The sequence below is a fragment of the Arachis hypogaea genome, chromosome 15 (assembly GCF_003086295.3).
Source record: "Arachis hypogaea cultivar Tifrunner chromosome 15, arahy.Tifrunner.gnm2.J5K5, whole genome shotgun sequence".
Lineage (NCBI taxonomy): Eukaryota > Viridiplantae > Streptophyta > Magnoliopsida > Fabales > Fabaceae > Arachis > Arachis hypogaea.
Genome location: NC_092050.1, coordinates 6,754,651 through 6,770,375, shown reverse-complemented (window position 1 = coordinate 6,770,375; position 15,725 = coordinate 6,754,651). Strand labels below are relative to the sequence as shown.

The window sequence follows — 15,725 nt, the reverse complement described above, 5'->3', positions numbered from 1 at the left end:
TATTCGAGTTACCATCCTGTGCGATCGCCAACAACAACGTCCCGCCATATTTGCCATACAGGTGTGTGCCGTCGATGCTTACCAGCGGCTTACAGTGGCGGAAAGCCTCAATACACGGAGGAAACATCCAGAACATCCGATGAAAGAAGACTCTATCTTCGTCAACTTGGTCACCCACCCTAACCGGGGACGTCTTCAGTAGAGCAATCGAACCTTGCATCGTGCATGTGACCCCAAGGATCCACTGAGGCAGATCAGCATATGACTCCTCCCAATCGCCATATATTTGTGCTACTGCCTTCTGCTTCGCCAACCACACCTTCCGATAACTAGGCCTGAATCCATAAGTCGCCTCTGTTGCCTCTTGCAACACCTTAATAGACACCGACGCATCACCTCGAACCAATGGATAGATTCTCGCACAGATAACATGATAATCAAGCTGCTTGTGGTCGCTTGATATCGATGTGGCCATACACGTGTGCGGACCGTTGTACCTCCTAACCTCCCATGTGCTCTTCCTTTTCCGCATGACTATCCGAATCAACCACGTGCACCCGTTACCAAACTCCTTGCATCTCCCTTGGTATTTAAGGTTGTCGGACTCCATAACCTTGTACTCAACTCCACGCCGAATACTGTAATCCTTCACACTCAACACGGCTTCCTCTTTACTCTGGAAGGATTGGCCAATCTGAAATTCAGACATAGATGTCCCATCATGCATCCCCTGCCCATCGAATGTTGCATCAGCATTCTGCTGTTGGCCGATGGCTTCCAAGTTCAAAGAAGAGAGGTGGGGGGGGGGGAGGTACTCCTGTGTTGCAGGACCGGAACATCCATGGGCTGAACGTCCACCTCTTGGAATATCATCATCACTGTCCCCACCAATATCGACAGGCTCTTCATCTGAATCATCGTCAAACAGTGCATTCTCAACCCGATCCGGTCCGGCATCACATTCAAAATCAGGAACAACAGGACCAACATATGCATGAACAGCCCCAGCACGTTCGGGCTCCGAGTTCGGAACTGCCACTGCTACCACAGGCATCGATGTTGAGGTACCACCGGCTGGGGTCGACTGAGGATTAGGGGCCGATGCCCCTGAGCTATCCACACTATCTTCCAACTTCGCAAACAGCTCAGTTACCCTCACCTCCGGAAAACTACGCCTGCAGTGAAACAAGACCTGCAAGTCTTCATCCGACCCGATCACGAAGGTCTCATATCTCACACCAGTTGAGACAACATCAATGAGAATCTTGTAAAATAATTTTTTTACCCACTTCGTCCCACACACACCGAGCTTCCGTAATATGCTTTGCTTAATCTCCGCCAACGTATTCGAAGATCGGATAAAAACACTAAGCGGTTCTCTATCTGTGAATTTTACACCATGCCTTTTGCTCTTTTGAATTTTTCCAGAGCAGTGAACCAGAGCCACAAAATTATCCTCCCCCTCCATTTGTGAATAACACTCTACTTCTCCACATTTGGCCCCTCTATGGTTTATATAGGCAGCCCCATTCAGCCCCACACACGTAAACCGCTATTGGCGGTAGCGGTTTACACACACGCACACACACACGTAAACCGCTACTGCCAGTAGCGGTTTACACTCACACACACACGCACATAAACCGCTGCTGCCAGCAGCGGTTTACACACACACTCACACATAAACCGCGTCAGGTAATAGCGGTTTATGCACACCTATAAACCACTACTGCCAGTAGCGGTTTACATAAAATAGTGAAACAATGCATTTGCGTATTGAAAACTGAAACAATGTATTTGCGTAATATTGGGGATCAAACAATTTAGATGCGTAAATTGCCCTTATATTTAAGTGTACTTAAATATATCTACAAAAATATTTTTTATTTTTATCAAAATACAATCATGCAAAAGACTAGTATATTAAATTCAACAAGTGTCAATGGAATACCGCATCTATCCGATATGTTGAATAGGTGAATATTATTACAAATCAATGAATTTCCATAATGATAAATATTTAGTAAGGATATTTTTCAAAAGATAAATCATCGTATAACAAGTACAAAAAATTGAGAAAATATATATTTTTTATATTTAACCAGTGTATAAGTTACAGTTGGCAATTGGCATGCCATGCCTACCACTACTAGCTTTCCTTTGATTGGTGATGATAACTTAAGATATTCATAAATCTGCTTGTCTGCTGGCGCCATCTGTCTTCACCTCACAGCAGCCAAGTGTATAACACGCTCTCCCTCACAAGACCAAAATCTCATTCTGCAGTTTCCAACTGTTCGGTATTCTCACGCGCCAACATTAGAGAGTGGGAAAGGACTCCACCTATTCCAGTCCATCCTTAGTTTGGCATCCGTGGCAACTCACCACAGGACTAAAAATAAAGCTCAGGAGCGACCCCGATCCCCTGCTTCGCCACCATTGCGAAGTTTCGTTCCCATAATGGGACCCGCCATATTCAACGAACCGGATTAATTAGATTGTCCATAACCGTTGGATCTTAGCTAAAGTCCAAAATTATTTTTTGGTTGTGTATGGTATGGTATGGTATGGTATGATATGAATGAATGCGATAATCAGTGGGGAGCGAGGGAAGAGAGAAGGGAAGAGGTTTTCTGTGAAAGAAAGGTGAATTTGGATACGAAGCCTCTAGGTCATTTTTTCCTGTATTCTTTTCCCCTCTCTCTCTCTCTCTCGCATATTCTCTTTCTCTCTCTCCGTGTTGGAGAGGGAAATCGTAGATCTGGTTTTTCATTTTTGTTTGTATACTTTTGTGATCAGAATTGAGAAGCAGAAATCATAGCAATGGGGCTGTGGGAAGCTTTTCTCAATTGGCTACGCAGGTTGGTTCCATAACTTCTCTTTTTCTTTTTCATTAGGAGCAGTTAGGTTACATGAAATTGCTTTGAGGAATTCTATATCGGTAATGCGACCAGGAAATTCTTGATTGTTGAACAATTGGATTGCCGTGCTCTCCGTGCATTTATATTATTTATTATTTACTTCTTTTGTTAGAAAGTGTTCAATTCAACTTAGTTATCGAGATTAGTTTTAAAGAGTCAATTTATTCGCATGTTATTGTTGCAATGTCTTTTGTTTTCAATAAACCTGTTTAAGTTGATTCATATTTTAATATGATGCATCATCTAATTTGAACTCTGATAGTGGATCACTTTATCTGAAATGCTTGAGCTTACTATGTTATTATGAATATGATTGCAGCCTATTCTTCAAGCAGGAAATGGAGCTATCTCTGATAGGACTCCAGAATGCTGGAAAGACTTCCCTTGTAAATGTTGTTGCTGTAAGTATATTAATCATGTGAACAATCTTTTGGCAGTTGGCAATTTATCGTTCAATTGCAGCAAATTGACTTACAGAAATTTTCTCTACATTGTTTCTAGACTGGCGGATATAGTGAGGACATGATTCCCACTGTAAGTTCTGTTCATCAAATGCTTTTAATTGTTAATTTCTCCTCTACTTACTGGCTTTTTATCAAGTTTTCTTTCTATTAAGCTGAATAATATTCCAATCATTCTGTTCTTATCTGATTGCAGGTGGGATTCAATATGAGGAAGGTAACAAAAGGCAATGTTACAATAAAGCTATGGGATCTTGGAGGGCAACCTAGGTTCCGCAGCATGTGGGAACGTTACTGTCGTGCAGTTTCTGCTATTGTGTATGGAACATACTCCTTTCCAGTTACTACCTTATAACAATGAAAAATTCTGTGTGTATGTCATGCAGTTTCTGTGTGTGTTCAGTTTCTGTCCCACGCACACACTTGATTGGTGCATAATGAATTCATACACTGATGCACATTTTATAGCCCATAATATATTTTGGATGTCGTGTTAGAGCTGAGGTCAAATCAAAGGCCCAATGTTTCTGCTCAACAAATTGCATGGTGTTTGTTTTTATTGTAGAAGTTCGGTTACCACCGGATTAGTCCTGTTTAATAATAGCCGGTAAATAAGTTTTTTTTTTCTACAGTTAACTAAACAAGCTTATTTTTAATCATACAAAACCATAATCCATTTAGATACCTGTTTAAAGAGTATTTCCCTGGTGTATTAGTTGAAAAAGATTGTTGCCTGTTCCTGAAAAACACAGCAAAATTTCTCTACAAGTTGAATTTGTTAGTAGTGCAATCATTATGTCGTAGATAATGGTTTCTAGTTAATAATGCTAATGATTATTAAATATGCTGGAGTTCATACAAAAAGGAACTGTGTACTTGTGTAAAGGAAAGAAAACTCTGGATATTCTCTCTTGAAATCTCCTGCAAACTTGATTACCCTGCAACACATATGTTGTGTGTTTCCATGTCCTAGAAATGTTAAAACTTGGTTATAGTTCAATATAACTTTAATTGTATATATTAAAATTGTGATGTTGCTGAGACCTCTTAGTTACTAGTGTAATTGGATCTTGCTATTCAAATTTCTCCGAATTGAAGGTTTTTGCTACTTTACAATTACATCTAGCTCTAGAATTGCAATCATTAGTTGACTTTGTAAACTTAGCTCCAATAATCTGATTTTTCCTGCAGTTATGTTGTTGATGCTGCTGATCCAGATAACCTTAGCATATCAAGAAGCGAACTTCATGATTTGCTGAGTAAGCCATCATTGAATGGCATCCCTCTGTTGGTGTTGGGGAATAAGATCGACAAAGCAGGGGCTCTGTCTAAGCAAGCTTTGACTGATCAGATGTAAGTTATATGTCTCTTTTACTCTGTTTATTTTGAGGGTAGTAACGGTGTAATTTGTAAACAAATCCCGGGGTGTTTACATAGTTAAATTACTTGAGTATTAGATGTTCTTCAATTTTACATTCTTTTGCCTTTATATATTAGTTTGGTGCTGAAAAGTGTTCTCTGGTATGCAGGGATCTGAAGTCGATTACTGACAGAGAAGTTTGCTGCTTCATGATCTCATGCAAAAACTCGACGAACATTGATTCTGTTATTGATTGGCTTGTGAAGCATTCCAAGTCAAAGAGCTGAGAACCTTTTGAATTCTAATGTAATTTCTCGGTGGTGACGCTCTCCGGTTCACTGGATGCATCTCATGTCTAACTTGGTTGCTGATTAATTTATTCTCCCCTTTTTTGGTCTCAGTTGCTTTGTAATGTAATATTCTTGTCCTATAGGGAATTCAACCTGGTTGATATACATTTCAAGGGTTACTTTATGAGTAAATCATGTCATTGTTGATGTAGCTGTATCACTAAGTTCACAGAACTGCTTTTCCGAGTGAAATCAATGCATTTGAATTTGTAAATTAGATCAGATTCTTTCTAATTAGTATTGTAGCAACGCGGAGTCCTGTTAATTCCTGAGTTCGTTAAACACGCATACACTCTGCTGTCATTTTGGCTTATTCCTACGATTCTAGTTGGAACATTTACTGGAAAGTTAGTGTTTGAGTTTGTTTGGTGTACACAAAAAAAAAAAAAAAAAAGAAAAAACAAAAGGAAAGGAAATGTGATTATTTGTTATTTTTTTCTCTCTTGTTTCTTATTGAAAATTGATTGCTCGCATATTTTCAGACGTTAATAAAAGCTAGGCGTTTTAGAATGTATAGCTTTAAAGCTATGGAGAAAAATGTATATTATTTTGACTCCAAATCCTATTTTTTCTTCACATATATATTTTATTTATTCTCTGTGAAATATAAATCCTAATCTTTGATTATCATCATTTTTTTTTTCTAAAGTTAGAAATGAGACTCGAATCCAAAACTTCTAAGTGAGGATGGAGAGACTATGTCATTTGATTATTTGAACTATAGCTCTTTGTCATCTTCATTTAATCTTAATTTTTCCTCAAGATATATACTTGTATATTCTCTTCAAAACATAATTTTTGACCGTCATCATTCAACACTAGTACATACTTCCAATGCTCTAATGGCAACACACCTCCATTAACTATGTACATTTTTTTTCATATTTGATGATCATATTTTACTTTAAAATGATTTATTAATAAAATTTCAAAAGTCAATTCTTTTATTTTTGTCAATGACTTGTTCACCCATCATAACGTATATATGTATATGATAATCTACATATAATGTAACTAATTTATCAATATTACAGAAAGTATACATCATTATTTTGTTTTATTCGATACGTTTTGCGTTATAATATGTCATATACTCATTTATTTAATTTTAATTATATTATCATTTAAATAATTTTCTTTTTACATGTTTTCAATAACTTTTTCTTGTTTATCAAAATTCTCTAAAGTAAAAAAATTAGTAAAATAAAAAAATAATAATCTAATCTCTTGAATTAAAATAATAAAATCACACATAATAAAATTATAAATTTAATAGTGGTTAACATTTTATTTTATCTCTTTATAATTTTGTCACTTTAGAAGATCTTTTTTCAGACTTACATATATAGCTGGCTGAAATGGTGCACCATGCCCACCGATCTAACCAGCAAGTTGCATTCGCATTATCTACTTCCAAAAAAAGAAGCTCTCTCAACATCATCATTAACTGATGTATAATTTTGACTAACCTAAAAAATATGTGAACATAATAATCAAATGTAGCAACAACTTACAACAAGGATCCGCGTAAGTATGTCACTGGAATTATACTAGTAAAACTGTAAAACATGTATTCTTTCATTTACCATATGAAGATGTCAATCATGGCCTTACACACACTCAATAACTACCATTTTATCGCATTCCTCCCTCTGTACCTACCCTCATTAATCATTATCCAGGGAAAATAATAATTATAATAAACAATAAACTTGTGTACAGGAGGAATTAGATACATGCAGGAAGCTGTAACCATGATTTCAAGCCAATATACTGCTCATTTCAACCATGTCGGAGTTATCACCATCTGCATACATTGGCAAATATAAAATCTGGTTAGCTAAAAAGACTAACACAAGCCAATTTAATGGAGGCATCAGAACAACATGCAACTAATTTGATCTTGTGACAACCCTTCAGTAGCATTAATCAGCAAAACTTGTGTCTTTTTTTACAAGAGAATGGGTTTGGCATGCAGTTACACGGTGAACAGTGTTGAGTATATCAATGAGACAAGTGAGGGTGTGTCGAGTTTCATTACAGAGTTGAAAAGAATTTTATCAAAGACTTAGACCCATGTTTTTCTGCGGAAAAAAAGCAGCAGACTAGAGATTTGCTTATAGTCCAACAAAGTAATCAACAAACATCACAGTTGCTGACATCAATTATTGGAAAGAGAGATACCAGATATGAAGCGCTTTGCATTTTAGTGCTTTCATTGCTGCTTTTGCAAATACCCGTGCAGCCTCTGCTTCCGCTTCTGCAGCTTCTGCCTCCCTAGCTGCTGCCTCAGCCTCAGCAATGGCAACTTCAGCTTCTGCAACTGCTTTTGCAGCTGCAGCCGCTGCCTCTTGAGCTGTCACACCTTTCATTTTTGATAGCTCTGCATCAATTTGGGATTTTGAAAGGAGGCTGACATCAGTCTTCTCTGATTTGGGGGAATCTTTTGGCCTTCCTTCCAAAAGTAACAAGGAAGAGCCTCTTCTCTTCTCAGAGATTGTTGAATTTCCTGTAATTCTGTACTTATGCTTTACCTGTGATCATACTATATTCAGGATCTGATACAACAATTCTTTTCCCACAAAGTGGGGTTGGCTACATGGATCAAAATCCCATTGCATCCTACCATCAATCATATCTATAAAGACATTAAAATTTAAGTACAATTTAATAGTTTCATCAATGAATTTTCTTCATCTTCCATTACCCTACCTACTGACTTACCTTCCATTAGATCTAGTATCCTAATTGGAGCTTGGACAGGTCTTCTCATCACATGACTAAACCAACAATAAGTGCAACTTCAACTTTCTACTGTATTCATTTCTAATTATATCTTATTTTGTTGATCACTCATTTATTGTAATATTCTCATCTCAACAATATTAATCATATTGTCTGGTTAGTTTTTACTGTCCAACATTCAGTCTCATACAACATAGGCTCTGATCTATAAAGTAAAATTTTCCTTTGAGCTTTAATAGATACTTTAACAAAGGATGTCCAAGGTAGTCTATTCCAACTGATCAAGTATTAGATTTAATTACATGCCCATTATTCATCTTACAAAATATTGGTTTATTAGACAAGAAATATGAACTGAAATAGAATTTTCACTATGTAGCTCAACTGTCACAAGAGAATATGTCTCTGCTTGCATCTGTACATATAATGAATTAATTTCTCTGTGCAAATTATTCTTAGTTATTAATTGCATTAACAAAAAAACATGTTATTAGCATAACATGGTCAAATAAATGATCCAAGAATCATCCAGATTAATACTGCCTTATTTGTTATTACAAAGGTCTGCACAAGCAGGGATGCTGCTTCTTGGCCACCTTTGTTCCAATGCCAAGCTGAATGCACCTAGCTACTACATGAACTAAGAGTGAAGTTACCTTCATTAACTTTCCACTTGCTACCATATGCTTCAGTTTTGCTGACAGTAACTTTCTGAGGTTCGGAGGACATGAGTATTGATCCTAAGATGCGAAATTTTCCAGAATTACTTTTGAATGAAATGGTACAGACAAGAAAAAACAATAGATAGTATATTATGATTAGTTAACTAAACTTTGGGAACCATAAAGGTTATAGATTACCAAATTAACAGCTCGTTAAGGCTTAGCAATCAAATGTTTTAATGGAAAAGAAAAAGGTTGGGAGAAACTCAGCAGACAGGAATTTAGGAGCTGCAGGTAATTAATAACAATATATTATGGAACTATCAGAGAAACATCACCAAACATGGAATTTTAGAAAATCATCACCAAAGCATATTGGTATGCGCGTACATATCTATTACATATTGATCATATATCATTTGATATAAAATGAATAAATTTCAAGGGATATTATTTGATTGAAGTGGAATAAACGAGAATAAAATATGGTATACTTCTAGATGTAAACCAATTCATGAGAAAATAATCTGAAAAAGAAAGGTCTACTAAATCAGCAATTAGGTTAACTTTGTGGTGTTCAAGTTCACAAGCACTAACATTTTGAAGCCACATGTTTCTTGAAAAGTTAGATTCTACAATGATAAATGGAAGTACAATTATACCTCTATGTAAGCAGCAATGGCAGCCCGGTCAGAACCTTTCGGCTCTTTTAACTTGATAATGGACTCTAGTATGAGAGTATCCAACCTGCCACTGTCAAAACGCATATTGCTGCTGTCATTAAAAAGTATATCACATTACATTATGTTTCAGCACTTTCAACATATTAGCAAAATCACCACAAACATAATCAGTGGTTATCATCAGAATATAAAGATTAATCAGCTATGTCAAATTGCAATTGGAACATCTGACAATTAAATCATATAATTTATCATTGCCATGCTTAAATAAGAGACAACATAAAATTCAATAAAGTAATGATGAATCAAAGTATTGGATACCCAGCTACATGAAAATAGCAGCAACTGCTTGCAACTTGGTCTTCTTTTTATCCATTTAAATTCTTAGTATACCAGCACATTACTTATGAAATTCTAGAAGTAATTAATCATCTGCAAGGGACCTTATTTTACAATTATAATATGTTTATCCATATGCAATTAAATAACAAGATCAAATCCAAAGCAACCAAGCATCATCTTCTTTTAAGTGTAAATGCCAGAGAAATTTAATAAGAAGTTCTGTAACCTTGATATGTGTTCTTTTGAATTAGCAGATTGTGATGCTCCGCCAGAAATTGCCAGAGGCTTATAATCAGCAACTTCATCCCGTTGAACTACAGTACTTATGGCCATGTGGTTACAGTCAATTTTGGGAATTGGTAGGTTCTTTTTTAGGGCAAGCTTTGCTTTCTGCCTGGATCCCCATATTGCTGTCACATTTATATTCCTCCATTTGTCCTGTTCACAGTTCAAAGCATCCATAAAAATACACCTGAGCATGCCTCAGATTAGACAATTTTAGCAAAGTAAATGACACTGAAATTATTTCTTATGATTCAATAGACTTATGGTCATTGACAAGTGCCTTTGTAACCTTTCAAATCAGACATAATAATAAGACTCCCTATTTAACACTTCCCACAACATGCTTGGCCCTTGACATAATGTACCTTGAGATCTACATTTGATCGCATGCGCAGAATGGCACTAAACTCTGGGTCTGTAAGTATTGTGCGCCATTTTCCAGCCCCATGTTTGACTACTCCAGCTTTGAGCGCTGCTTCTTCTTCTGCAGTCCATTTCTGCTTAGGCGCACCCATTACAAGAACTCAACAGCACTTTCCGAAAAGTGTAATCTTTGATTTTAACTCTGAAGGAAGAAATCAAAATTGGGTGCAGCTGTTTTCAGCATGTCCATCCTCAAACAAGAAAAATCTGATAGTTATGGACCTACAAACAACGTTATAAGACAAGTAATAAGCACATGATCCTTCAAATAACTCAATAGATTAGGCCTTTAAAATGGTAACATAAAACTACAAATATGGACACACAAATTGTTATAACTACATGCCAATTGATAACCTTGATGATAAATAATCAATTACAACTCATATTATCAGTGTGGAATTATCAGAAGAATACTGTATCATCTCAAATTGAAACCACATGATGCTATCTTCTCATTTCTAAAATTCATTATGCAGACAAATGTTCAATTTTGGCAGTTTGAATTAAAAAAAGCACAATGACAACGATGTATCAAGAAAAGAAAAGAAGAACCACCATAAAAAAATGCCTTTCAGCTCAAACATGCATAAACACATAAATATGTGCACATTTAGTAAAATTTCAAGAAAAAAATTATAAAAGAGGAAAATAATCAGTAAATCACCGATACATAACTAGCATAAAGTTCACTGACCTTGCAAGAAAAATAGCATTAAATTTAACAACTTTAATTGAGAAAAATTGGGACGAAATTGAAGGAAGAATCGGTGAACAAAGGTGCAACGCACGAGAGAATCACCGGGCGCTTGTGAGATTTGGGGAAAAAATCAAATGTTTTTACGTGCAAAGAATCGAATTTGACACCAAATGTTTCAAGACGAAGTTGAGAAGAACGAGATGTACCAGAAAAAAAAAAAGAAATACCCTTTATATTTTGTGTGTTCTTTTCAGAGAGGGAAAAGAATAAACAAAAACAGAACAAGAAAAAGACTTAGAGCTCAATATTTTTGGAATTGCTCAAATAGTCCTTTCACTTTGTGAAATTCCATTATGGGATTGGAGTCCAATGCGAAAGCAGAACAAAAAAATACTTGACAAATATTTATCGTATTAAGAGCGATTTGAATTTTGAAAGTGAACAAAAAAAAAACTCTTTTAATTAAAACGAAATATACCTTTTTATATGAACAAATTAGAAATTATTTTTAATTATATTAATTATTATGTATCCATTTAAGACAGGGCGATAATTCTTGATTCTTCAATGAATCAAAGAATGTTTAAAATAAATGGTCGAGTTTAAAACTTTTTTAGTATATAAAATAACTTTATAATAGTTATTATTTTTATATATTGTACAAGAAAATAGCTTCATAAATATTAGAAAATTAATAAACAAATTAATAAATACAAAATAAATATATTAAAAATTTAATTTTTTTATATTTTAAATTTATAATATTAATACTCTCTTAAAATATAAAATAGATAAATTCTTAAAAATATTGTTTTATATTTTTTTTAAAAATTAATCAGACATTATATTAATCAAATATTTTTTATAATAAAATAATTAAAGTTTTATGATATAGCAATCAAATTTCTTTCATAATAATATAATTTAATGTCTCATGAATAAAAGAATCCGTTATTATTATTTATTCATAATTTAAACATAAATAAGAATGAAATTTAGTTACTATTTATGATGCAGACATGTATGTGTAATATAAAATATTTTTTAAATAAATTATAATAATATTTTAATATTTTTTAATTATATAAAATATTTAAAATATTTTTTATCTTAATAAATAAAATTATATACTATTTTTAAATTTATTTTAAAAATACATGCCAAAAAAAAAGTTGAACACATTTAATACATAATGATATTTTTAAATGTGTTCTGTGAAAATTTTTTATTTTTATTAAAGTATGATTAAACAAAAAAATACACGTATTTTATTGATTAGTGTCGTATCAAAAATATAATTTTTTTATTTTTTATTAAGACATTATTGAATAAGAAGATATGTATGTAGGACGAATATTAATGAATATCACATAAACACACAATAAAATATCTGTATTTTATAAATTATTATATTAAGATAAAAAGTCAGATGTACAATTATATTTATATAAAATTAATAATTAAAAATAATTAAATAATAATTTAATTAAATTTATCAAATTATCTAATAATTCTTAACTCTTATTGGATATCCAGTCATGAGTCTTCACCCGATATTATTTATGAATTTGATTGAATTTTTAAAGTTCGATTAAATTATTTAGTGGTACAGGAACCTGGTTTCTAGAAGCTTCCATTACCCCGGGCGGGGAACCAGGAAATGAGGCTAACCCAACATTGGAGGGTCCATTCTTCAAATATGAAGAAGTGCGAGGGCTAGAATACGTAAATTCACGCCAAACAGTAAATCCCACACGAGTGCGAATTTTGTGTTCATTTCTTAACTCTCTCTTTTTCGCAGAGAATCAAACAAAAATCGAAGTAACTGAGGAGACAGCACCGAAGAATGGCATACTCTGTGCAACGTGCGGCGAGCCATGGCCGTGGCCTACGCACCGTTTTGGGAGGCGCCTTGCGTCCATTCTCCTCCGACGCGTTGGTGGAGAAGCCCAAACCAGGCGAGATCGGATTGGTTTCCGGTATTCCCGACGATCACCTTCGTCGTAGGGTATTCTTCTCTATTCCAATTCTTAACCTAATCTTATCTTATTGGATGCAATGATTCATGTACCAAGATGAATACCCTCTTTATTTTCTTTCTTCCCCCGTTTTATGCTATGCAAATTTAACCTAGGGATTCTTGGTTATCTCGCCAAGGTTCATAGGTGCCTTATTTCAGCTGTCATTGGATCACCGCATTGTAATTGATGGTGGTTGTCTACTAAATGATCCTAGGTTGAACAAAGATTTTAATTTTAGCTTACGATATAGTGGCGTTTTCACTTGCATAATATTTGCATGATAGTGTATTGGCTTTTAGCTTAATTTGCTTGAGGCCATATTTGTGAGGCGAATGTCGAACTTGAAAGTTTTAAAAATATGGAAATATCAATAGATATTCCTTCTCTCTGTGTTTCTTGCAAGCAACTGAAATTCAATTAGTCACATGCCTTATAGCTGTAATGTGGTGCAGGTTGTAATTTACTCTCCTGCTAGAACTGCTACTCAACAAGGATCTGGAAAGGTTGGAAGGTGGAAGATTAACTTTTTGTCAACCCAAAAGTGCGTTTTCTTTTTATCTCATTGCTTGTTCACTATTTATTATTTTTCAAAACATCGCAACCTGGGTCATATCTTTATTTTTCTTCTTTAACTTTCCTTCAACATAGTCTGTCAGTTTGGTAGCAAGCCTGGATTTTGATTTCTGAATACTCATCAGATATCTATCCTTCAAATATTTTCATAAATTTCTGATAAAGCTTATGTTGTCATTGGCATTTCCTTCCCCATGGCAATTTGCAAAGATGTTCATATGAAACGTATTTCAGTTCACTGATTTTGTTGGACATCCTTGAATAACACTAGTTATTGATTAACTTTAAGTTTGATGGATTACTACCAATCTTGCCATATGATGCTGAATATAAACCTTTCCAACTGATCTTATCACTTGATTAATCAATGGTCCTTTCCTAATTACTAATGATGTCTCATAGACCGGTCATTATCAATAATGTGTTTATAGGTGGGAGAATCCGTTGATGGGCTGGACATCAACTGGAGACCCCTATGCCCATGTTGGCGATTCTGCCCTGTATTTTGATAATGAAGAATCAGCCAAGGAATTTGCTGAGAGACATGGCTGGGAGTATGTGGTATGTGTAAATGTACAATTTTTGGGTGACTTTCGTATCTTTGGCTTCTGAGTTTTGCCTTCAGGATGTTACTTGTTATGGTTTTATACATGTGATTATCAAGATACGCCATCATATTGTGTATGAAATATTAATTCATAAATTCTTACTAATGCATTTTAATTTTTAAGTCAGAAGAACTAGTATCTCTTGTTTTTCAGATGATTGTAATTTTGTTATTTAATAGATGGCATACATTTACATAATTCCATTAGAATAAGATCTTTTGATATTTATGTTATTTCAAGAATTGTGTTACTAATCAGGTAAATCCACCTGTTTAATATTTGATGCGTTGGTTATTCCTTGAGCTGTGCTCCTTTTTTCCCTTCAAAAAGAAATTGTAATTAACAAAAGCTATGTACTTGATGCAGGTCAAGAAGCCACACACACCATTGTTGAAGGTTTGAGCTTCTTTGACCATTTGTGTTTATGACTACCAATTTTCATTTAGTTCCTTTCACTGCTTTTACTTGTGCTTGGTGTTTGTCACGTTGGTGGTTCCTGCTAATTTTACTATCTGATTATCATCAACTATTCTCCTTGGTTTTCTTCAACATACCAGCACTAGTAAATGAATGTGTTGGGTTGATATGCGAAGAACTTCAAAATAGTCCTGTTAAGCGCAGTACCTTTTAGCCTTTTAGTGTTTACCAAAAGTAAGTTATAAATTATAATTTTTAAAAAATAACATATTTCCTAAGGCAAACAAGTTGATCTTCCTTACAAAAATTCGAAGAAAAAATGTAGCAAGAGGTGCTTCTTTTTGAAGAGAGGTCTTTCATTTATAATGTGGTAAAATTTATTGGAAAATGCATGTGCACTACATAAAACAGCTCTTTTAACGGTCTTACTGGTGCTTGCAGGTTAAAGCATATGCAGACAATTTTAAGTGGAAAGGTCTACCCACCAAACCTGATTCGGAGCAGTAATTTATTGGCTCTTGTTCGTGCCTAGTCCTGTTGCTATTTACGGGTTCTCTGTTGACGAGCTCCCATGTCAAGCAAGATGTTTTCTCTCTCGCATATTTTCTTGGAAAAGAAATTTCAAACATGAATTCCTTATAAAAATAAATGACTGGTCTTCCATTACTTTAGCTTGCCTCTCTGATTTGCCTCCCTCGATGCTGTAATGAACTAATGTCGCAATCTGGAACTGATTGTTGTTGTCATTCGTAGTGATCCCCATTAACTTCCTCTTGACATCATTTGATACTGGAACTGGAATACCATCCGCCATTGCTAGGGTTCACAGTCAATGTCTCCGAAATTCAAAGTTTACAAGTACTCGTTATGAATCGTGCAGAAGGAGCGTATTCATCCATGCTTCTAGTTTTTATATATTTGCTCGTGATATTCAGTTGATCATGATAATCTAATTGCACTATCCTTTCAAATTTTGCCCAATTTTGTATTTAATTGATCCATTGGTCATTACATATGCATTGATTTAATTTCTTTTTCCTGAGAGAAAACGTATGACAATATATTTGGTCGAAGAATCAAAACATCTTCCAAATTGGATCGCGACCTTAGAAACGGTTTTACCCAATAACCGCATACGTTTACGTAAGCAAAACTAAACCACGCTGGAAGGCTG

General features: G+C 34.7%; 3 protein-coding genes across 14 annotated transcripts; 2 read left to right on the top strand and 1 right to left on the bottom strand.

Annotated features, from left to right (window-relative positions):
* Positions 1 to 1,975: 1,975 nt before the first annotated feature.
* On the top strand, positions 1,976 to 5,309 carry LOC112748274 (ADP-ribosylation factor-like protein 8a). Of its 3 annotated transcripts, none has more exons than XM_025796493.3 (7): positions 1,976 to 2,646; positions 2,800 to 2,861; positions 3,241 to 3,322; positions 3,423 to 3,455; positions 3,579 to 3,700; positions 4,574 to 4,735; positions 4,912 to 5,309. In XM_025796493.3, the coding sequence occupies exons 2-7, from the start codon at positions 2,824 to 2,826 to the stop codon at positions 5,027 to 5,029; spliced, it is 555 nt and encodes a 184-aa protein (XP_025652278.1). In that variant the 5' UTR covers positions 1,976 to 2,646; positions 2,800 to 2,823; the 3' UTR covers positions 5,030 to 5,309. The 3 variants fall into 3 exon arrangements, with proteins under 3 accessions (XP_025652278.1, XP_025652277.1, XP_029148984.1); XM_025796492.3 differs by having other exon boundaries at positions 2,075 to 2,671; XM_029293151.2 differs by having other exon boundaries at positions 2,227 to 2,861.
* Positions 5,310 to 6,643: 1,334 nt separating this feature from the next.
* LOC112748272 (telomere repeat-binding factor 2) lies at positions 6,644 to 11,328 on the bottom strand. 9 transcript variants are annotated; one of them, XM_025796487.2, is made up of 7 exons: positions 10,930 to 11,328; positions 10,175 to 10,454; positions 9,751 to 9,962; positions 9,162 to 9,273; positions 8,494 to 8,577; positions 7,277 to 7,626; positions 6,644 to 6,899 (listed from the first exon to the last, which is right to left on the bottom strand). In XM_025796487.2, coding segments are annotated over exons 2-7 (909 nt in total). In that variant the 5' UTR covers positions 10,325 to 10,454; positions 10,930 to 11,328; the 3' UTR covers positions 6,644 to 6,898. The 9 variants fall into 9 exon arrangements, with proteins under 9 accessions (XP_025652272.1, XP_072073689.1, XP_072073690.1 ...); XM_072217588.1 differs by having other exon boundaries at positions 9,162 to 9,270; positions 11,139 to 11,316; XM_072217589.1 differs by having other exon boundaries at positions 9,162 to 9,252; positions 11,160 to 11,316.
* Positions 11,329 to 12,519: 1,191 nt separating this feature from the next.
* Positions 12,520 to 15,522, top strand: LOC112748269 (NADH dehydrogenase [ubiquinone] iron-sulfur protein 4, mitochondrial). 2 transcript variants are annotated; one of them, XM_025796484.2, is made up of 5 exons: positions 12,522 to 12,940; positions 13,406 to 13,494; positions 13,958 to 14,087; positions 14,501 to 14,530; positions 14,993 to 15,522. In XM_025796484.2, exons 1-5 carry the CDS (start codon positions 12,779 to 12,781, stop codon positions 15,056 to 15,058), a joined length of 477 nt encoding a protein of 158 aa, XP_025652269.1. In that variant the 5' UTR covers positions 12,522 to 12,778; the 3' UTR covers positions 15,059 to 15,522. The 2 variants fall into 2 exon arrangements, with proteins under 2 accessions (XP_072074611.1, XP_025652269.1); XM_072218510.1 differs by lacking the exon at positions 14,501 to 14,530 and having other exon boundaries at positions 12,520 to 12,940; positions 13,958 to 14,112.
* Positions 15,523 to 15,725: the final 203 nt, after the last annotated feature.